This window comes from Mobula hypostoma, chromosome 2 (genome assembly GCF_963921235.1).
Source record: "Mobula hypostoma chromosome 2, sMobHyp1.1, whole genome shotgun sequence".
In the NCBI taxonomy this organism is placed as follows: Eukaryota; Metazoa; Chordata; class Chondrichthyes; order Myliobatiformes; family Myliobatidae; genus Mobula; species Mobula hypostoma.
In genome coordinates this window covers 185,799,527-185,822,280 of record NC_086098.1, presented here as the reverse complement: position 1 = coordinate 185,822,280, position 22,754 = coordinate 185,799,527, and the positions used below count along the sequence as shown (strand labels likewise).

The 22,754-nt window shown below is 41.8% G+C and overlaps 1 protein-coding gene across 1 annotated transcript in view; it reads left to right on the top strand.

The window, feature by feature from the left end:
* manbal (mannosidase beta like) overlaps nucleotides 1–19,237 on the top strand; it is a 74,250-nt gene extending 55,013 nt beyond the window's left edge. The window contains exon 3 of the mRNA XM_063074542.1: nucleotides 17,980–19,237. Within this exon, the coding sequence (XP_062930612.1) occupies nucleotides 17,980–18,087 (108 nt within the window). The 3' untranslated portion in view covers nucleotides 18,088–19,237. The remainder of the gene's footprint in view (nucleotides 1–17,979) is intronic.
* Nucleotides 19,238–22,754: the final 3,517 nt, after the last annotated feature.

Genomic DNA, 22,754 nt, shown 5'->3' with positions numbered 1-22,754 from the left:
TGTTATGAAGTGTTTGAAAATCAGCTCAGGATAGCAAAAAGTCTGATGTAGCTGGCTGCAGTGGTCACAGACAAGAGGAATTTAGACCAGGAGTCAAGGATAGTTGCAGCTTGCTCAACTGTGGATGCACACCAAGTTTTGCTGTCTTGTCTGTGTAGTAGTTTGATTTAGAAAACACATTACAACAGAGACCTGTGATGTTTCCTTTTCTAGCAACTCTTTAACTTATCCAAACAGTGCACATAGTTCACAGGCAATAATTACTGATGCACCTGGCAATGTTTAAATAAACCCTAACATTTCCAAAATGACTCACCTGGACCATTGCAACATACACCATTAGTCTTGAGAAAGCTTCCACTAGTAAGTTTGAATTGTTTTAATAATTAAAATTTGAGTTAATTTGTAGCACACTGAATATCTTAAATTCAAAGACAAAATATGTTGGGTCGTTAAAAGGAGGATAGGCAGGTGTTGAATATCCAGTAGTAGTGCTTGAAAAATAATTTCAAGAAACACTGTTTTAAATTAGTTTGTTTGGTGGCAGTCTATATAGAAAATCAGTTATCTATAAATCCTAGAACATGCATATTTATATTCCTGATTCCATATTCAGATTTATTTGTCATATGTTTATCAAAACATACAGTGAACTGCATTATTTGCATTAACAACCAAGCAAGTGTCACTGTGCATTCCGGCGCCAACCTACAAGGGGTAATTGATAAGTTCGTGGCCTAAGGTAGAAAGAGTCAATTTTAGAAAACCTAGCACACTTATTTTTCAACATAGACCCCTCCTACATTTACACACTTAGTCCGGCGGTTGTGGAGCATACGGATCTTGGACCTCCAGAAAGTGTCCACAGATGGGTGATTGATAAGTTTGTGGCCTAAGGTAGAAGGAGATGAGTTATACAGCTCTCGTTACGTGCATGTGCAGTTCAACTCTGTGAGTGATTATGCAGAAAGTTTGAAGTTAATAACTCATCTTCTACCTTAGGCCACGAACTTATCAATCACCCCTGATGAGTTAATACCATCAAGCACATCTTTCCTTCCTCTCCACTTTCTGCTTTCTGCAGGGATTGCTCTCTACACAAATGCCTTGTCCATTCGTCCCTCCCCACTGATCTCCCTCCTGGCAAGCGGAACAAGTTCAGCACCTGCCCCTACACCTCTTTCCTCACTACCATTCATGGCAACACTCCACCTGTGAGTCTGTTGGGGTCATCTGCTGTATCTGGTGCTCCCAGTGTGGCCTCCTGTATATCAGTGAGATCTGACATAGTCAGGGGCGGCGCTAAGGTGGTGCTAGCTGGGGCTATAGCCCCAGCAGAAATTGCAATAGCCCCACCATAGCACCACCAAGAAATTAACTGCAGCTGCTTTGCTTTCTCCATATAGTTTTGAATACAGCTTGTTTCTCCAGTTGATCTAGTGAAACAGCGCCCCCAATTACCATAGCACCCACGCAGCAATAAAGTTATAAACTCTGTCAGATCCACTGTACACTTCTGCTTATTCGTTCGTTGTCAATGTCTTGCCGTTGCTGTCCTCAGATCTGTTCAGCTGATCTAAGATCACTTAAGGTGGTAATGTCACTCACTCTCACTCATGTGAGAGATTGATAGTATACATCCAGGTGCAGATCCGTGGTCTCGCGAGACTAACGGATGCCACACGTGCACATTGTTCTTTTACAAGCGAGCGTGGGCCTGGCACGTGCATTATTTTGGCGGGCTTGAAAAATGGATCAATTTTTAGTCAGAAAACGACCTCATCCGGGGGAATCGGTGGTGTCTCAGCCTGGGCCTGTCTTAATTGAAAGTGACATGCAGAAGGGAGTAAGTGGGGATGAGGACGACAGCAGTTCATCGAAGGAGTGTGAGGGCGAAGTAGAGGAACAAGAAATGGAGCGGGATTCGGAAGAGAACATGGATGAAGCCACTCCTAGTGCGAGTGGGAATACTGTTAGCGATGTTAGCCAGCAGCCTGAGGAAGGACCCCGTCAGCCAGCATTGAAAAAGTACCCTTCGCAACAGTTTGGCAATCAGCAAAGGAGTTTTATTCATGACTGGTTTGGCCTGTACTCCTGGCTGGAATAGTCAGTCACAAAAGATGCTACATTCTGCTTCGCATGCAGGCATTTCCTGTGTGGAGGACATGGGTTCCATTCTGAGTCTATCTTCACTGTCACCGGTTACTGCAACTGGCGGAAAGCTACAACAGCTTTCATAACCCACCATGTAAGTGCAGCTCATAAGTTTGCGATGGAGGCATGGGCTGAATTCAGATTGAGAAGACAAGACGGATCAAGATTGGGAAATATGCTTGTCAAAGGACATGCAAAGATTGTCCAAGAAAATCGTGAGTATATGAGAGCAGTAGTTGACTCTGTACGCTGTACTGCGTGCCAAGGCATTGCCCAGCGAGGACACCGGGAGAATGATGGATCTGGCAATAGGGGAAACTTTGTTGAGTTGCTCAGTATAATTGGGAAGTTTGATAAGACTGTAGTTAAAAAAAAAAGAGGACAATCCTGGAAATGCAAAAAAAACACCCATCACGATATCCAAAATGAAATTATGGGTATTATGGCAGATATGGTCAGATGTCAAATAAGTGCAGAAATCAAGGAGGCTGGATATTTTGCCATCATGGTGGATGAAAGTAAAGACTTGAGTAAAAAGGAGCAAATATCAGTGGTGGTGCGGTATTTGAATAACAAAACAATGCTTGAAGAATTTTTGCACTTCACTCCAGCAGAAGGGTTGGACGCAGAGTCCCTTCTAAAAAGCATTGAACAGACACTCGCCCAGTGTGTTATTGGTAAGAACGCGTGTATAGGTAAGTATAGGTCCTCATGCGAACGGAGTTTCTCTTGCCTCAGACGCGTCAGTAACTACTTAAGGAATAGCAGCGGCGATGCTTGGAACAGCATCTTGGCCCTGTTGGCCATAAACAGCCGGAGGACCAAGGCACTTGACATCCAGAATATCATTGATTCTTTCGCCACCAGTCACAACAACAGAGGGATTGTGCTGCTCTGAAAACATTAATGCTGAGTGCAGTTGATTTTTTAAAAATTTGGGCCAAGACTAATGCTGATTATTGTTACTATTATTTTGCGGTGGATACCCCATAGTCCTTATGTTTCCTGCAAATCCTAAAATATTACATTTACTGCTATTAAGCCTACTGGTTTTGCTTAGACTTCCAAGCGGTGATTCTGTTGATTTTTGTTTTAAATTCAATTAATTGAGGTATTGCATGGTCAGAGTACGATTTGTCCAACTCCTGGTAAAGCCTTGCATCTGTTGTTTGCCTTATTTGACTTTAATAACGGTGTATCTTTTGGCATTGCTGTCTATGTAATGCCAATAGCAGTGGGTTCGTGTTGTGTTTTTCAGTTGAAAAGCACACATTTGACGATGATTGCGGGATTGGTGTGTGATTCACGTTGTCTGCTGTTGCTCAGATGCTCTGTTTGTTTTTTTTTGTTTATGCTCCGTGTAGCCCAGGTTGTCTCCGATTCTGTTGACACTGTCACAGTTCACTTCTATATTTGATCTGTCAATTGCTGTTGCTTGTGAATCAACAGAGGCATTTATAGTAGGAACATAATGCTTGAAACTGACTTTTTAACGCCACGCGTCTGGCCTTGCGAATACATTTTACCATACAGTGCATCCCTCAGCACCATCACTGAATCATTCAGTCCCTCCATAGCACCAGCAAGAAAAAATCTCTGGCACCACCACTGGACATAGTTTGTGAGAGCGCTTCGCCAAACACCTACGCTCCATCTGCCAGGAAAAAATGGGATCCCCCAGTGGCCACTCTTTTTAATTCCACTACCCATCCCAGTTCCAATGTGTCAGTCCATGGCCTCCTCTACTGTCGCGATGAGGCCACACTCAGGTTGGAGGAGCAACACCTTGTATTCCGTCTGGGTAGCCTCATACGGTGAACTGTCATTTGCATTAACAACCTAACAAGTGTCACCACACATTCCAGCGCCAACATAGCAAGCCCACAAATCTGTATCACTGAAAGGTGATTTAGACTGTCAGTCTGTTCACCCATTGCAAAATGTTGTCTACCATTGCTGCACAGCCCCAAGGGAGTGTCAAGGCCTTGGAATGAATGTCGATTTCTCGAACTTTTGATAATGCCGTCCCCTTTCACTATTCCTCATTCCCTTTTCCCTCTCTCACCTTATCTCCTTACCTACCCATCACCTCCCTCTGGAGCCTTCTGTCCTCTCTTATCAGATTTCCCCCTTCTCCAGCCCGGTTCCACCTATCACCTTGTGTTTCTTTCTTTCTTCCTCCTACCTTCTAACTTTGACCCCTCGTCTTTTTTTTTCTCCAGTCCTGATGAAGGGTCTTGCTCCTTTCCACAGATGCTGCCTGGCCTGCTGAGATCGGCCAGCATTTTGTGTGTGTTGTCTGATTCTTCTGTTGTCCATCTGGTGATGTCTTCCCAGGATACAGCTGCTAGTAAAGTACCAGCCATAGGGCTACGGTTTCTAATTGCTGGCAGGTTGCATTATGGGAAATGAAGTTGAACCGTGTGCAAAGACTTTTTTCAGGAATGGGGAATCAAGAACTGGAGAGCATAGGTTTAAGATGAGAAGGGAGAGAATGAACAGGAACCTGAGGGACAACACCCAGAGGATGGTCATTTTCTATAATGAGCTGCCAGAGGAAGTGGCTGAGGCAAATAGATTAACACCATTTAAAAGGTACATGGATGATAAAGGCTTAGAAGGATTTAGGCCAAACAGAGGCAGTGGGACGAGGTTAGATAGTTGGTATGGACTAATTGGGCTGAAGGGCCTGTTTCTGTACTCTATGATCCTGACTTTATGACCATGTCTCCAAGACCTTGTGTGGAGGTTTTAAATATGTAGATCCCATGCGAATATATCTTTAATAAAGTGCCCATGAATTTTACACATTATTGATCCAGAGCTTCTGCTTGATGACTTCCTGGACCTCATTTGCAGAAAACTGAGAACTATCGATCTGTTTAGTTTGTCGAGACCTCTCTAGTGTATACTGATTCTATAACGTAACTTGCCAATTTTTATGTTCAGTGAAGGCAAGGATGCTGTATGTCACCTTTACCACCATATCCATATGTTTTGCCATATTCAGGGAGCTTTGTACTTGCATCCCAAGATCCTTACTGAAGGGCCTTGTACACTCCTGTTGCATTTGACTCCAGAAGTGCAAAACTCAGACTTGTCCAGTTGAAGCTCCATCTGCCATCTTTTGCCCATATTTCCAACAGATTTGTCTCTGCTTTGTCAACCTTCATCACCACCCACATCTTCAAACTTGATCAGCTCACCTACATTTTCACCCATATAACTTACATGTATCACAAACAGCAGAGCTTTTAGAACTAATACCTGTGGAACACCACTAGTCTAAACAGTCAAGAGTAACACCTCTCCATCTCCACCGCTCTCCTCTGTCTTCCATGGCAAAGCCAATTTCTCTGTAGATCCCATATTCCTTGATCTTCAAAATCTGTGTACCATGAGGGACCTTGTGTGCACTTTATTGAAACACTTCTATGTAGATTGTAGCTGGTGCACATGGTGAATGTGAATATCCTACAAAATTAGGCCAATTCCACAATGAGTTGGATTATCCAATCCTAATTTCAGAAGGTTCTCTGCACAACTCCCCTGCGGTCTCTGACCCTCCCTCTCGACCATTTCCAAGGCTTGTGATCTGTCAGAACCCCCCAGACCAAGATGCTATTGCAATATACCCCATGAGCCTAGCTAATTGAGTGATGTTTGCAGATGACTAATTAAAAGCACTGAGGTTAGTTTTCTCCAATTTTGCCCATTTTATTCGAAGCACAACATAGAACCTAGAAGCCTTTTTAAACTTGACCCACAGAGCGGTCAGGACATTAGGCGAATAAAGTAATGGAGCTCTTGGTCAGATTGAGATTAGTCAATTTGAATGTGTTGCAGAAATTGTGGTATTCTCCCCACAAGAAAGTGATTTTAAAGGACATTTGTTTAATGAATAACAAAGACACCGTGCTTCAAAGCTCGCTGGTTCTGAAATATCAAGCAACTCGTTTTTTTAAAAAGGCATGAAAGCCCTGAAGGAAAATGACACAAAAATACAGAGTGAATGTCAGGAAAACACAGCAAGAAATAAGTCAAAAACATGAGAAATTCTGCAGATGCTGGAAATCCAAAGCAATGCATGCAAAATGATGGAGTGACTCAGCTGGTCAGACAGCGTCCATGGAAATGAACAAATGGTCAGCGTTTCAGGCCTGAAGAAGAAATAAATCAGTATGATTTGTCATCCAGGTTTGAATATTGCAAGAGATGTGAATAATATAAGCAGCATTTAACTTCAAAGTTTCAAAGGTTCACTTATTATCAAAGTATGCATGCAGTATACAGCTCTGAGATTCTTCTTGTCCAGATAGCCACGAACAAAGAAAACCATGGAAGTCAGTTCAAAAACAAACAGGAAACCCCCCCCCAAAAAAAAAGAATGGCAACATGATTATCAACACCCCCTCTGCACAAAACACAAGAACATCAGCCTCCAAATCCCCTCTCCCTGTGCAAAAGCGCAATAAGAGCATTGACCCCCAAACCCTCCTCCCCCACACAAGAAAACCGAGAAAGAAGGGTAACAACACAGAATATTAAAACCATAAGACAGAAAAAGTCCATAGCCATAGTCCAAATCCATAAACACAGAACCTCGGTAATATTATGGAAAGAGAGAAACGTGGCTCGAGTGCAGAGGCCTACCCTTCGGACACAGTGCTAGGCCACACAGACTGCTTGTCCGGCAGCAGAGTTATCAAATTGCATGTAGTCAGCTCTGAACCCTCGCTCGCCTTCCGCATTCACTTTGAAATTTCATTCTTCCTCATTGCCTTAATCGGTGAATAATGGAGTTGATCATCTGCTCACGTCCCATCTCAAAGTTTCTTCGTCGTGAAAGAATATAAGCAATCATAATTGAACATGGGATTAAAGAGGAGTATCAAGTAACGTTTATCGATTAGATATTGAAAAAGTGCTAAATAAATTGGAGTTGAGGTAATTGGTTTATTATCGTCACATGTAGTGAGGTACAGTTTTAAAAAAAACTTTGTTTTGCATGCCATCCATACAGATAATTTCATCACAGCAGTATATTCAGTTAGCAAAAGGAAAAAGCAGTAACTGAATGAGAATGTAGTGTTACAGTTACAGAGAAAGTGCAATGCAGCAGACATTACACTGCAAGGACATAACAAGGTAGATAATGGATCAGGAATCCATTTCATTGTACAAAAAGTCTTGAAACAACAGAAACAGTGGTGCATGTTTTCAGGTTTTGTGTCTTCTGCCTGATGGGGGGGATAGGAGAGGGAATATCCAGGTGGGTGTGGTCTTTGATTATGTTAGCTACTAATTGCTTAATATTTGTGAGAGTGGAAAGTTGATTGTTGGATGATTTAGCCACTTTTTAACAAGCAGACATTGGTAACTTGTTTGATCTAGAGCTGACATGAAGTTGTGGAAGTGAGTCATCACATTGATCATCTGTTTGCCAACCTTCCTGTTGAACAGCTGTTCATTTTTATGATCAGTAAACAAGGTGACCTGATGGTCTCCAAGGAACAAATGCAGAAAATAGTAGGAACCCCAGCACATCTAACTTAGCTACTGGAAAGATATGTGCAAAAACTTTAAAAATTGGCAATTGATTCTTAATTATTTTTCACTCAAAAGAGATGCAGGAAATTTCAGACCAGTGAGACAGGCATCAGTTATGGTTCAACTTATGAATGCTTTTATAAAAGATAATATGCTATGTGTATGGAAATAAAATCAAAGGAAAGACTTTTCAATGTATTTAGAATACTTGAAGATACAGGGCATGGCATGCTTTAGGTTTTGGAAAGATCTTGATTACAATTCCCATGAAGAAAGATAAAAGTTTTGCAAAGGATATGTAATTGATTAGAATCATAGAGTCATAGAAAAGTACAGCATACAAACATGCCCTTCATCCCATGCCAACTTATTTAAACTGCCTACTCCCATCGACCTGTACCAGGACCATAGCCCTCCATACCCTTACCATCTGTGTACCTATCCAGACTTCTCTTAAATGTTGAAGCTGAGCTTGTGTGCATCGCTTGCGTTGGCAGCTCGTTCCACACTCTCACACCCCTCTAAGTGAAGAAGGTTCCCCTTGTTCCCCTTAAACTTTTCACCCTTAACCATGAGGTCTAGTTATGGTCCCACTCAACCGCAGTGGAAAAAGCCTGCTTGCATTTGCCCTATCTATATCCCTCATAATTTTGTATACTTCTATCAAATCTCTGCTCAGTCTTCAGTGTTCCAAGGAACCTGTTCAATCTTTCCTTATAACTCAGGTCATCCAGGTACTCTTTCAATTTTATTTACATCTTTCCTGTATATAGGTGACCAAAACTACACAAAATACTCCAAATTGGGCTCACCAATGCATTGTACAACATCAACATAACATCCCATCTCCTGTACTCAATACTTTGATTTATGTGCCCAAAGCTTTCTTTACAGCCCTATCTACCTGTGACACCACTTGCAATGACTGATGGACTTGTATTCCCAGATCCCTTTGTTCTACAGCACTCCTCATTGCTCTGCCCGTCCCTGTGTAAGATGTACCCTGGCTGGTCCTACCAAAGTACAACACCTTGCACTTGTCTGCATTGGATTCCATCTGCATTTCTTTCAGCCCATTTTTCCAGATGGTCCAGATCCCACTGCAAGGTCTGATAGTCTTCCTCACTCTCCACTACACTCCCAATCTTGGTATCCTCTATAAATTTGTTGATCCAGTTAACCACGTTATCATCCAGAACATTGAAATAGATGACAAGCAACAATGGACCAAGCAGCACTCTACTAGTCTCAGAGAGGCAACCATCTACTACTCTTTGGCTTCTCCCACAAAGCAAATATCTAATCCAATTTACTACTTCATCTTGAATGCCGAATGTCTGAACCTACTTGACCAACCTCCCATGTGTTACCTTGTCAAATGCCTTGCTAAGGTCCATGAAGACAACACCCACTGCCCTCTCTTCATCAATTTTCCTGGTAACTTCCTTGAAAAATTCCATAAGATTGATTAGATATGACTTACCATGCACAGAGACATGCTGACTTTCCCTAATCAGTTCATGTCTAACTGAATACTCATTTATCCAGTCCCTTAGAATACCTTCCAATAACTTTCCCACTGCTGATATCAGACTCACTGGCCTATAATTTCTAGGTTTATTTTTAGAGCCTTTCTTAAAGAGCGGAACAACATTAGATATCTTCCAATCCTCCGATAACCTCACCTGTTGCTAAGTATGATTTAAATATCTCTGCTAGGGTCCTGCAATTTCTGCACTTTCCTCCCACGGGGTCCAAGGGAATCTCTTACCAGGCCCTGGGAAATTATCCACCCTAATTTACCTCAAGACAGCAAACTCTTCCTCCTCTGTAATCTGTATAGAGTCCAAGATCTTGCCACTGCTTACCTTCACTTCTATAGACTCTGTGTCTGTCTCCTGAATAAATTATTGTTGTTGAGTGCTTTTGAGTCATCATTGATTCATGGTGACCCTATGGATAGTGTAGTTGTCCATAGGGTTTTTGTGGCAAGGTACAGAAGTAGATTACCAGGCCTTTCTTCCACGCAGATACTGCTGTAGCCCAGGATTGGGACCTGGCTGGGTTCGAACTCTGAACTATCCACCTCAAATTCCAGTGCTGATGCCACTACACCACCGGCTCGCCCCCTGAATAAATACAGATGCAAAAATAAAATCCATTTAAGGTCTTCCCATCTGTTTTGTCTCCTCCCATGGATTACCATTCTGATCTTCCAGGCGATCAATTTTGTCCTTTGCAATCCGTCTGCTCTTAACATATCTGTAGAATCCCTTAGGATTCTCCTTCATTTTGCTGCTAGGCAGCCTCATGCCTTTTAGCCCTGCTGATTTCTTTCTTATGTGTTCCCTTGCATTTCTTGTACTGCATGAATACCTCATTTATTGCTACCGGCCTGTACCTGCTATGCACCTCCATTTTTTTTCTTAATCAGGGGCTCAATCTCTTGAAAACCAAGGTTCCCCAAAACGCAAACACGAGGAAATCTGCAGATGCTGGAATTTCTTCGGTCTCGGCCCGAAACGTCGACTGTACCTCTTCCTCGAGATGCTGCCTGCCCTGCTGCGTTCACCAGCAACTTTGATGTGTGTTCCCCAAAACTGTTAACTGTACCTTTTATTCTGACAGGCACATACATGCTTTGCACTCTCAACATTTTACCTTTGAAGGCCTCCCTTTTACCAAGTACACCTTTGCCAGAAAACAGCCTGTTCTAAACTACACCTGCCAGATTCTTTCTGATACTGTCAAAATTGGCCTTTCTCCAGTTTAGATCTCATCCCGTGGATCAGACCTCTCCTTTTGCATAATTACTTTGAAATTAATGGCATTATGATTGGCGGGTGTATTCTTTGTGGTGCAATTTGCGGGAATGTTTGATGAAACTGTTAACAGTGAAGTCTCTTAAGAGTCTTTTCATGCTTAATGCCTTCATAATTAATGAATTCATTCATTCCTTTATTTATCAGATGTACATCAAAGTATACAGTGAGCTGCGTCTTTACATTAACAACCAACACAGTGTGAGGATATGCTGGGTGAAGCCCGCAAGTGTCGTTACACGTTCAGGCACCAACGTAGCATGTTTACGATATTCAGAACAGCAAGCAACAACAATAGAAAAACAGCAAAACAAGCCCCTTTCCTTGCACCTACGCATGTACACATAAATAAGTCCTCTAACCCTGTAAGTGCTCTTGAGCTGGGAGTTGTAAAGATATGAAGATAATGCAAAACAAGTGATGGTGGGTAGTGTTCAGCATGAAGTAAGATAAATTACACAAGGACTTGCATGCACTTTAGTGGTAGGGAAAAATTTCTGACAACAAAATTGGTGCAGTTTTGGTCACCTATTCGCAGGAAGGATGTAAATCAGGTTGAAAGAATATGTAGAAAATTTACAATGATGTTGCTGGCTCTGGAGGACCTGAGTTATAAGGAAAGATTGAATAAGTTAGGACTGTATTCCTTAGAACATAGAAAATGGAGGGGAGATTTGATAGAGGTATACAAAATTATGAGGGGCATAGCTAGGGTAAATGCAAGCAGGCTTTTTTCCGCTGAGGTTGGGTGGGATTTCAACAAGAGGCCATAGTTTACGGGTGAAAGGTAAAAAGTTTAAGGGGAATATGAGTGGAAACAACTTCACTCAGAGGGCCGTGAGAGCACAGAATCAGCTGCCAGCACAAATGGTGCATGTGAACTTGATTTCAACATTTAAGAGACGTTTGGATAGGTACAGTATGGATGGTTGGAGTATGAAGGGCTTTGGTCCTGGTGTGGGTCAATGGGAGTAGGCAATTTAAATAGTTCAGCAAGGATTAGACGGGCTGAAGGGCCTGTTTCTGTGTTGTATTTTCTTTGACACTACAATCTGCACTTTGAAATGCAGGGATTAATCAAATAAACACAGGTTTGTTAGAAGGAAATTGTGTTTACTGAAAAGGTAACAAAATGTATTCATGAGAGTGATTAAAGTAGTCGACGTGGATTTTGGTAAGGCCTTTTTAAGGATGAAACATTGGGGATTGGTCCAAAAGTTTAGAGCCTCTGGGATCCAGGGCACATTGGCAATTAAGATCTGATAGAGGAGACGGAAAATACTACAGGTGCTGGAATCTGGAGCAAAAAAAACTTCCAGTGGATGTCAAGTGGATCAGGCAGCATCTTTGGAGGGGAATAGTCAGATGAGTGGGTTGGTAGTAGGAGACATGTTTGTTTTTGTGATTGGAGCTATATAAATTGAATTGAATTGACTTTATTACTTGCATCCTTCATATACATAAAGAGTAAAAATCTTTACGTCTCTGTCTAAATGTGCAATTATAGTAATTTATAATAAATCGTATGTAAAACAGGATAGTCAATATAATATAGAAATACAGTTGTGTCAGCATGAGTTAAGCAGTTTGATGGCCTGGTGGAAGAAGCTGACCCAGAGCTTGTTGGTCCTGGCTTTTATGCTGCGGTACTGTTTCCTGGATGGTAGCAGCTGGAACAGTTTGTGATTGGAGTGACTCATGTCCCTAATGGTCCTTCGGGCTCTTTTTACCCACCTGTCTTTGTAAATGTCCTGAATTGTGGCAAGTTCACGTGTACAGATGAACTGGGCTGTCCGCACCACTCTCTGCAGAGTCCTGCAATTGAGGAAAGTACAGTTCCCATACCAGGCAGTGATGCTGCCAGTCAGGATGTTCTTAATTGTGCCCCTGTAAAAAGTTCTTTGGACTTGGGGGCCCACACCAAACTTCTTGAGTCCTGACAAAAGGTCTCGGCCCGAAACGTCGACTGTACCTCTTCCTAGGGATGCTGCCTGGCCTGCTGTGTTCACCAGCAACTTTGATGTGTGTGGCCCAAACTTCTTCAACAGTCTGAGGTGAAAGAAGCGCTGCTGTGCCTTTTTCACCACACAGCCGGTATGTACAGACTACTTGAGGTCCTCGGTGATGTTTATGCTAAGGAATTTAAAGCAGTTCACCCTCTCAAACCAAAATCCATTGATGTCTATAGGGGTTAGCCTCTCTCCATTCCTCCTGTAATCCACAACTAGCTCCTTTGTTTTTGCGACATTGAGGGAGAGGTAGTTCTCTTGGCACCACTGTGTCAGGATGATGATTTTTTCTCTGTATGTTGCCTCTTTATTATTTGAGATTAAGCCAATCAGTGTAGTGTTGTCAGCAAATTTATTTAGCAGATTAGAGCTGTGGGTGGGGACACAGTTATGGGTATACAGAGAGTAAAGGAGGGGGCTTAGTACATACAGCCCTGAGGGGCACCTGTGTTGAAGGTCAGAGGGGCAGAGGTGAGGGAGCCCACTCTTAACATTTGCCGGTGATCTGACAGGAAGTCCAGGATCCAGCTGCACAAGGCAGGGTGAAGGCCGAAGTCATTGAGCATCTAGTCGAGCCTCAGGGAATTATGATGTTGAATGCTGAACTGTAGTCCTAGAACTGCATTCTCACTTAAGTATCCCTCTTCTCCAGACGTTTAAGGACAGTATTTAGACCTGTGGCTATTGCGTTGTCTGTCCGTTGGTTGCGTTGGTGGGCGAATTGTAGGGGGTCCAATGTGGGTGATAGCATGCTACAGATGTGGTCCTTGATCAGCCTCTCAAAGCATTTGCTTAGTATTGAGGTGAGTGCCACAGGACGGCAGTTGTTCAGACATGTTACCTTGGTCTTATTACGTACAGGAACAATGACAGATGTTTTGAAGCAGGAGGGCACTTTACACTGGGAGAGGGAGAGATTAATCATAAGGGCCTGCTACCGTGCTATATCATTAAATTAAAAAAAAATTCTCCTCTGCAAAACAGTCAAGTGACTGGGCACGTCCTCTGCTTGAAAAGGGATGGGAGCAGGAAATTCCAAATTAATCTTCGGTGATTAAGGGATAAGGGTACCGATCAGGCTCCTGGAGGGTACAATGAAAGCAGATGCTACTGAGTCATTCAGTTGCAAATTGGATCCACACCTGAAAATATTCCGCAATGTGTATAATCTGAGAGTTGATGTATCATGAATGGAAGCGGGAAAAAAGTCGTTGAGCATTTTTCTCACCTGCTGGCAAGGTTTGTTGGAGACTAATGGATTAATACCAGTGCTTACTGAACATGTCCATTGCTGGCACTTATCCCTGTAAGCGCAAGTGCTACACCTGTCCCTACACCTCCTCTCTTGCCACCATTCAGGGCCCCAAACAGTCCTTCCAAGTGAGGCAACACTTCACTTGTGAGTCTGTTTGGGTCATCTATTGCATCCGGTGCTCCCAGTGCGGCCTCCTCTACATCGGTGAAAGCCGACGCAGATTGGGGGACGCTTCGTCGAGCACCTCCGCTCCGTCCGCCACAACAGACAGGATCTCCCAGTAGCCACCCACTTCAACTCTGCTTCCCACTCCCATTCAGGTATTCCATACATGGCCTCCTCTACTGCCATGATGAGGCTAAACTCAGGTTGGAGGAGCAACACCTCATATACCGTCTAGGTAGTCTCCAGCCCCTTGGTATGAACATAGAATTCTCCAACTTCCGGTAATTCCCTCCCCCTCCCTTCCCCTATCCCTATGTCACTCTGCCCCCTCCCCCATCTGCCTATCATCTCCCTCATGGCCCCGCCTCCTGCTACTACCCGTTGTGTTTTCTCCTATTCTTTCTTCACCTTTCCTGCCTCCCCTCCCCCATCCCTTTATCTTTCCCCTTACTGTTTTTCATCTGAAATCTACCAGCCTTCTCCTTCCCACCCTCCCCCCACCTTCTTTATGGGGCCTCTGCCCCTTCCCTCTTCAGTCCTGACGAAGGGTTCCGGCCCAAAATGTCGACCGATCTTTTCCACGGATGCTGCCCGACCTGCTGAGTTCCTCCAGCATGTTGTGAGTGTTGCTTTGACCCCAGCATCTGCAGATTATTTTGTGTTTACCATTGCTGGTACGTTGGAATTGTAGACAAACTAAATTGCTTTGTTTCTTGTCTAACAAGTTACAAAATGAGAATGTGATAGTGAAGGGGAATGATGTTCTGTTAGATGCTGGCAAAACAATGGCAGTATCAATGGAGGGAAACGGAGAGTCGAGTTTGAAGGTCAAGACCCTTCGTCTGGAGCCTGTGACTTCTGCTTTCCTACTCCTCGACCACACTCTCACCCATGAGTCCAGATGAAGCTTTCGACCTGAAATGTTAACTGTCCATTTCCCTGCATGGGTGCTGTCTGATCCGCTGAGTTTGTGTGTAGCTCCAGATCCCAGTGTCTGCAGGCTCTTTCGTTCCCAAGTCAAAGGGGACTTTTTTCCCCTAGTGTCATAAGATTAAACAGCTAGAAAACATGTCATCTGGCCCAACTCAACATAGCTGCTAGTGTAATTCCTTAGCGCCAGCAATAGGGGTTCAATTCCTGCCACTGTCAGTAAAGAGTTTGTACATTCCCCCTGCAACTGTGTGGGTTTCCTCTGGGTGCTCTGGTTTCCTCCCACACTCCAAAAGTCGTAAGGATTAGTAAGTAAATGGCCATGCTATGTTGGCGACATTTGCGGGCTGCCCCCAGATCTTCCTTGGACTGTGTTGGTCATTGATGTCAACAACACACTTCACTGTATGTTTCAATGTCTATGTGATAAATAAAGTTAATCTTTATATTTTATTAATTCCTTCACCAGCACTTGGTTGGTCTCTATGCCTAAGCAACTCAAGTGCTCATCTGGAAATCAGTGGCCCAGCTTCAACCACAGTCTTAAGCAGTTCATTCCGGCTGCTTACCACTATCTGTATGAAAAGAGTCCGGTCATGTCCCCTCTACACCTCTTCCCCCTAAATCTATGTCCACTGGTTTTATCTATCACTGCTACGGGGAAAGGTTCCCTGCAATCTTCCCCATCTATACACACATAACTTTATGTTCCTCGGTTATGTCCAAACTTAATCTCTTGCACTCCAGGGGGAGCAGACATAGCTCCTGGTGTTTCTCCTTGTAAATGAGCTACTACATCCCAGGTGAATCTCCTCTGCCCCCTCTCCAGCACCATCCGATACATTACTGACTAGAACAGCATTCTACATAAGGTCTGACCAATGTTCAGAATCAAAATCAGCTTTATTATCACTGGCATGTGTCGTGAAGGTTTATAAAGTTAGAGCATAAGATGTCTACTTCTGTATTTGATGCCCTGACTAATGCAGACTAATTTCCCATATGCCTTCCTAACCATGTTATCGACTTGTACCGCCATCTTGAAGGATCTATAGATAAGTTCTGTCTGTTCTTTTAATAATCCTTATGACCATCCCTGCTGTAGTATATATCTTAACCTTATTAGTGCTCCTAGAATGCATCACTGCACATTTATCTGGATTAAACTCCAACTGCTAAATTTTGTCTCATTTCACCATTATATTGATATCTCTCCACAGTAGGGATTCCATGGACCAATACCATTAAGCAAGGGGTCCATGGAGCTCAGGGTGGGAACTCCTGCTCTGAGACTGGTTTTAACCACTCTGCCAATCTTCGTGTCACCCACAGATTTACTAATCTCGCCTCCCGTAATCACATGCAAATCACTCACGTGTATTGCAAGCTTCAAGGGTCCCAGTACTGGTTCTTGCGGAATATCACTAGTCACAGGCTTCCATCACAAAAAGCCCTCTCCTGGCACCCTGTCTCCGACTATTCCTTTTCAAAGTTCAAAGTAAGTTAATTATCAAAGCACATAACAGTTATGTGTCACAATGTACAACCCTGAGTTTCATTTTCTTGCAGGCATGAATTTCATGCCCAGGTTCTGTGCATGAGCTCTTTCTCTGTAACTGGGGATTTTTAAGTTAGTTGCTGCAATTTGTCAGTGTCTCATTTTGAACTGCTTAATTTAACATAGGTCAACCACTAAATCAGGGTTTGCAAGTACTGGTGTCATGCTGTCAATATTTCAATTGTGCATCAATACATTACCATTCATAGAACTTTGATCATTTTACCAGAAATATTTTACCCCCCCCCTCCGATTCAAAGCTAATATGATTTATAGTCTAGAATTAACATGTTTTTGTGATGATTTCAAAATTATCTTTTAGCTTTTCCTATTAATAACACTGAACCCCAGAGTGGTTCCTTGTATGTTTCTGTAATCGAGAAACTTTTCAATCAATATTTACCATTTTTAGTCATTCCTCAGGAGGTTTTGTAAGCACAAAATCAATCAATGTGTTCAAAATGCAGTGACCATGAGTATTGCACTTGTTCCAGTTCATGCTGCCACTGACATCCTCGGAAATATTAGATGATGCGTTCAACTACATAGAAGATTATAGAAATTAACTTAATATTAAAGCTAGTTTAATAAATTTCAGATATATAAATACTGCACCTTCATAGCACTTTGGTAAGACCTTAGTTGCAGCATATACAGTATAACAGTAGCCACTTTTATTTGATACATCTGCTCATTAATGCAAATATCCAATCAGCCAATCATGTGACAGCCACTCAATGCATAAAAGCATCCAGACATGATCAAGAGGTTTGGTTGTTGTTCAGAACAAACACCAGGGTAGGGAAGAAATGTGACTTTACTGTCTTCGATTGTGGAATGATTGTTGGTGTCGGAGGCTATGGTTTGAGTATCTCAAACTGCTGATCGCCTGGGATTTTCGCACACCACATTCTCTAGAGTTTACAAAGAATGGTGGAAAAAACAAAAAAAAACATTCAGTAAGTGACAGTTCTGTGGGCGAAAATGCCTTGTTAAGGGGAGAGGTCAGAGGAGAATGGCCAGAGTGGTTCAAGCTGACAGGAAGGCGATTGTAACTCAGATAATTGTATGCTACAATGGTGGTGTGTAGAAGAAGCCTCAACACACAACACATCAAATCTTGAAGTAGAGGGGCTACAGCAGAAGAAGACCATGAGCATATCGAAATAAACTCAGTGGCCACTTTATTAGGTACAGGAGGCACCTAATAAAGTGGCCACTGAGTGTATAAAGTACATATTCAATTTCATTACGTTTGCTGCTTGGAGAGCCAATGGTAGGTTTGATTTCTGTTAGTGACCTGATGACAGTTCAAACCTTGTGGTTGCCATTAAAGTTGTAAGCAATCATTTAGTAATGTAATTAGAAGTTTAAAGTTTAGATCTGATTTTTCATATTTTCAATAACTACTCATTTGCATTAATGGTCATTTCATTTGTTCAGTAGTGTTCATGCTGATACTTTATTAGAGCATGCCTAATATGAGGAAGTCGAAACCAAATTAAATATTTTTGTTTTTTATCTTATCCTCATCAGGAGTGGGAGCAATCTGAGCTGAAGCCTTCAGATAACAATAAAAAGCAGAAGCTTACTACTCCTTCATCAGGAAAGAAAGCAAAGAAAGAAAGCAAGAAAAAGAGATAAATCACAGGAAGTCCACCAGAAATGGAATAACAACACTGTTTCTGTCTTCGTTCTCATTTTGTATTCATTGTTCCTGGAAATGTTTTTTTTTAAATTCTCTACTATTTATACATTTGATTTACACAGTTGTTTTTCACAAGTGTTTGAATCTAAAAATGTAATTTTCATATGCTGTCTCTCTTGCAGCCTCTAGAGAATTAAAGAGCTACTAGCTTGTAACCAGCCTCCTTAAGCTAGTCACTGCATTAGAAATATATGAATCACTACTCCACGTTCTTCTACATTGCAGTTCAACATAACCCCATTCTTGTATACTACAAGGAAAATATTCTTTATTTTAAATAGTCGCCGAATAGAAACAGTGCATAAATTTAACACTGGGCAGCAACACTACATCTTTTGCAGTGATCAGGGTTAAATCATCCATCAAGTCACTGTGGGGAGTGACACACTAGATATGACTTAACGTTTTTATTCGGTAGGAAACTTTAAAGCATTGAGACCTTACATTTACATGAGAGCTCACGAGGTCTCCTGTAATAAATGTATGATTCTGCTCTGGAAGATCCGTTTGTTTTTTTTTAATAAAAGGGATTCTGTTACTTAGAGAATTGAAAATTCTCACTTGATATTCTGCTTGGCTGGCTATAACTTGCACATCAGTAATGAATATTATCAAGCATATTAAAATTAATTTCCAAATGTAACTGAAGCAGCCCAGCAATGTGTTTAGATGAAAGAGCACCTTGGCTTGATATATACAGTAAAACAGATTGAAATGTATTTCTTACCCTCTTTACTCCTTAAAAATCCCCTTGTCTGCTGATTTAAAAATATAAACTCATTAGTTATTTTGTCTCTTGGTGCATTTAATTTTCATTGATAATCAATTTGAGATTTTCCATTAATTTTGCAACACAAATTCTTAACACAATTGTTCATATTAGAATTATAAATTATATCCAAATGCGTGGAACTTTTCAGATGTCATGCATTTAAAATGACATGAAAGTTTTCCTCTACATTTTCAAAATAAAATTAATAAAATGATGAATTTGTCTTCATTAACATTTGTTCTCTTTTCTGGTTTACTTTATTTCCTATTCTACTCAAATGGTGTGTTCATTGTAGTCAAACATATTTTACTTTTATTGATATTGTTGCTACCTGGTTGAGTTCCTTGATGCTTTTTATGTTTTTGAAGTGTAGAGACTTCTTTTTTCCCAACAGTAGTTGCTTTTATTAAGTATTATGGGAATTTCCTTCATGTTAAGATCAGATGTTTTGCTTTGTACTTATCAGAATAGAGCACACAAAATGGCACAATACAAACAGAGAACTAGAAAGCAACACAAATAAAAGTTGCTGGTGAACGCAGCAGGCCAGGCAGCATCTCTCGGAAGAGGTGCAGTCGACGTTTCAGGCCGAGACCCTTCGTCAGAACTAGAAAGGTACTTTATCATGACCAACAATGGTCAAATATAGCTATGGATAAAAATTAAAACCAATTAGTTGGAACATTTGGATCTGGTGCTTGAAGTAGCAATTACATTGCAGCCAGCAGTCTTAAATTGATAACTGTGGACTGTAATGCACATTAACCTGTGTAAAAATACAAACTGTGAGTCACCTTGGATTCGAAGCTCCAAGCACAGATTGGATGAGATCAGAAAACCAGTTGTCTCTATGTATAAGTTAAGCTAGAATTAAAATTATTTTTGCTGCATTTTATAAACTTGTGGTACATATTGAAGCTTAGTGTTACAAGGGCCTCAACCATTATTCTTTAGTATACGTTATGGCTAAGTCCTAATCTGACACTCATATCATGCTTCCAGTTTTGCATTGACAAACTTTCAGACTTTCATAATTTTTATGAAAATATATACACTGCAGATTTTTTTAATTTTGAAGCATTATTACATTAAATAGCTTTCTCCTTTTCAGGTTTCATTGTAAGTAAATTGATTCACGAATCTGCATGAAATATGTGTATTGCATTTCTGAATTGCAGCAGGCTTGCTAGAGATGAGTAAGGATTGAATTTGGGGGTTTTTAGGAGACTCCAATTTATCAAAACTAATCAAGTCCACCATTAGTAACCAAATTAAATTTTAAAATATCCTTTTGGAATTTTTAATTTGTTTTACCTCATTCAGTTAAAGATGAAGGCAGGTTTTGCTGAAATTAAATATGACCAGAGAATGAATGAAAATTGAGTAATTATTTCATTCTATATTTTTGCTTTCCACATACTTATGCTCTTATTTAAATAAAATAAACTGTTGGAATGAGTGAGATTGAATGGCAAAGCATTCTTTTGTAACATTCAATTTGGGTAGCTAATATAAATTAGCAGGCTACCAACAGATGAGATTCAAAGCTAGACTTTTTGTCTACAGTCTATCATCTTGCAAGAAAGCTGTAGCACATACTGGTATTGTTGGCTCTGACTTCTCTGTCTCTGCAGATGTGAAGCTCTGCTGTAAGACATTATCGTTTAATCTTATGAGGCAGCTGTTAATAAAATGAATAATAAAATCCAGATCAATAAATTGCAGTGGTCAATGGAGCTTCTGAATTAGAGCCTTCTTGCTCAGAAAAAGAATTGAAGCCGTTAAGAGGTACACTCAGGAGGGTTCAGTAAAAAGCTTGTATTATGTAGCGTGCTGCATTTGCTTGCATAGAGACTGTAGAAGAGACCAGAGTCTTATAGAATTTCTGTGACAACAGCATAAGTCTGCTCCATCCATGATTATGATGGTGTTCGTCATCGATCTGTCAGATGAGAGTTTTGACCAGCTGCTGAACCCTGTGATTTTTCAGAATGACCTGAATGGATTTTGAAGATGGTACTTTGAAGGTGATAGTGGCAATACTCATAACACTGAGCTAAGGGCCAAATTGATCTTCGCCACTAAAGGAAGAGCAAGACATTGATCAAGAGGATGATATGATTCATGTGTCTGTGTCGGAGAAGAACTTGATGGATACAGTGGGGTGGTTCCCTGAGCAGACTGTCCAGGGCATCAGGCAGAATGCCTCACCAACAGGCATCGCGACCTCATCAGCAGTCCGCCGTTGGTGAAAGGGGCCCTCCCAGTCAGATCCTTCCTGCATGTCCAGAGCATACTCTCAGCAAGTGCTGCCTGTGGGACAACTGTAATGGGAAGAGATGGTAGCTCACCTCTTCATGGGCTGTAGGTTTGTGAAGAGGGTGTGGAGAAAGATTAAAGAGTCTGTGGCACGGTTCATCCCGAGCCCCTGTATGGCAGAGGACTCTGATTTATGGCTGTTCCTAGGGACACACATGGACACAAACATCAAGTGCTGCTGGCAGATGGTCTGCAAACACGTTGAGATGTCCAGAGAGAAATGCTGCCGACTGGCATGTTCCAGGCTGCAGGAGTACCTGCTGAGGGACCCACTAAAGCTTGCTGCAGCCACCAAAGTGTTTCCGTGTTGAAAGAGCATGGTATAGGCTTTTTACACTACTCGAGAGGGGGAGACTGCGTTGGGAGAGGAAGCCCCTCGATTATTGTTATAGTGTACCATAGTACATCTTTGCCTGCACTGACCTTTGCAATATATGATTAAATATTGAATATCATTTCAGCAAAGGGTAGAAGTGTTTCTGCATCCCCTGATGTTATTGTTATCATTATTTGTGCAAACCTCCCTTTTAAAAAGAAAGCTAGATGGTTGTTATTCTTGGATTAGTGGGACTTTCTGCAAATATTCTCTAGTGGGTGTACCAAAACAGGGACAATATGGTTCATGATGGACTGCACTGATTTCAGTGATGTTCAACAGTGGTGTGTCAGCAGCTATACACAGCTGTGTCTACATTTTCATTGGATATGTTGGAACAGTCCATGTTCCAAACTTATACACTAGTAATGCTGCCTAATTCTTTCTCTACTGCATTGATGACTGCAATGTTGCTAATTCCTGCACCCATGCTGAGCTCATCAATTTTGCCTCCAACTTACACTCTGCTGCCAGGTTCACTTGGTCCATCTCGGACACCTCTCTCCGCTTTCTTGATCTCTCTATCTCCATCTCTAGATTATCTATGGACTTATTTTACAAATGCGCTGACTTTCACAGTTACGTTGAATACGCCTCTTCCTACCTTGTCACTTGTAAAACTGATATTCTCTTCTCTCAGTTCCTCCACCTCCACCATGTCTGTCCTCAGGATGAAGCTTTCTCTAGAACATCTGAGATGCCCTCTTTTCCTCCTGAAGATGTGGTTTCCCTTCCACTACTATCGGTGCAGACTTCACCTACATTTCCTCTATTTCCCAGATGTCTATATTTACCACTTCCCACACCCCCTAACATAACAGGGATAAGGTTCCCTTCTCACCTACCACCTCATAAACCTTCATATCCAGCACATCATTCTCCGTAACTTCCACCATCTCCAATGGGATCCAATCCCATCACCAGGCCTATCTTTCACTCACCCCTGCCCCCTGCTTTCCACAGGGATCACTCTACTTCATTCCCTTGTCCACTCATCCCTCCCCACTTATCTCCCTTTTGACACTTATCCCTGCAACTGCTACAGCTGCCCCTACACCTTCTCCTTCACCAACATTCTGAGCTCCAAATAGTCCTTCCGGGTGAGGCCTAGAAGTCCATAATATAGGAGCAGAATT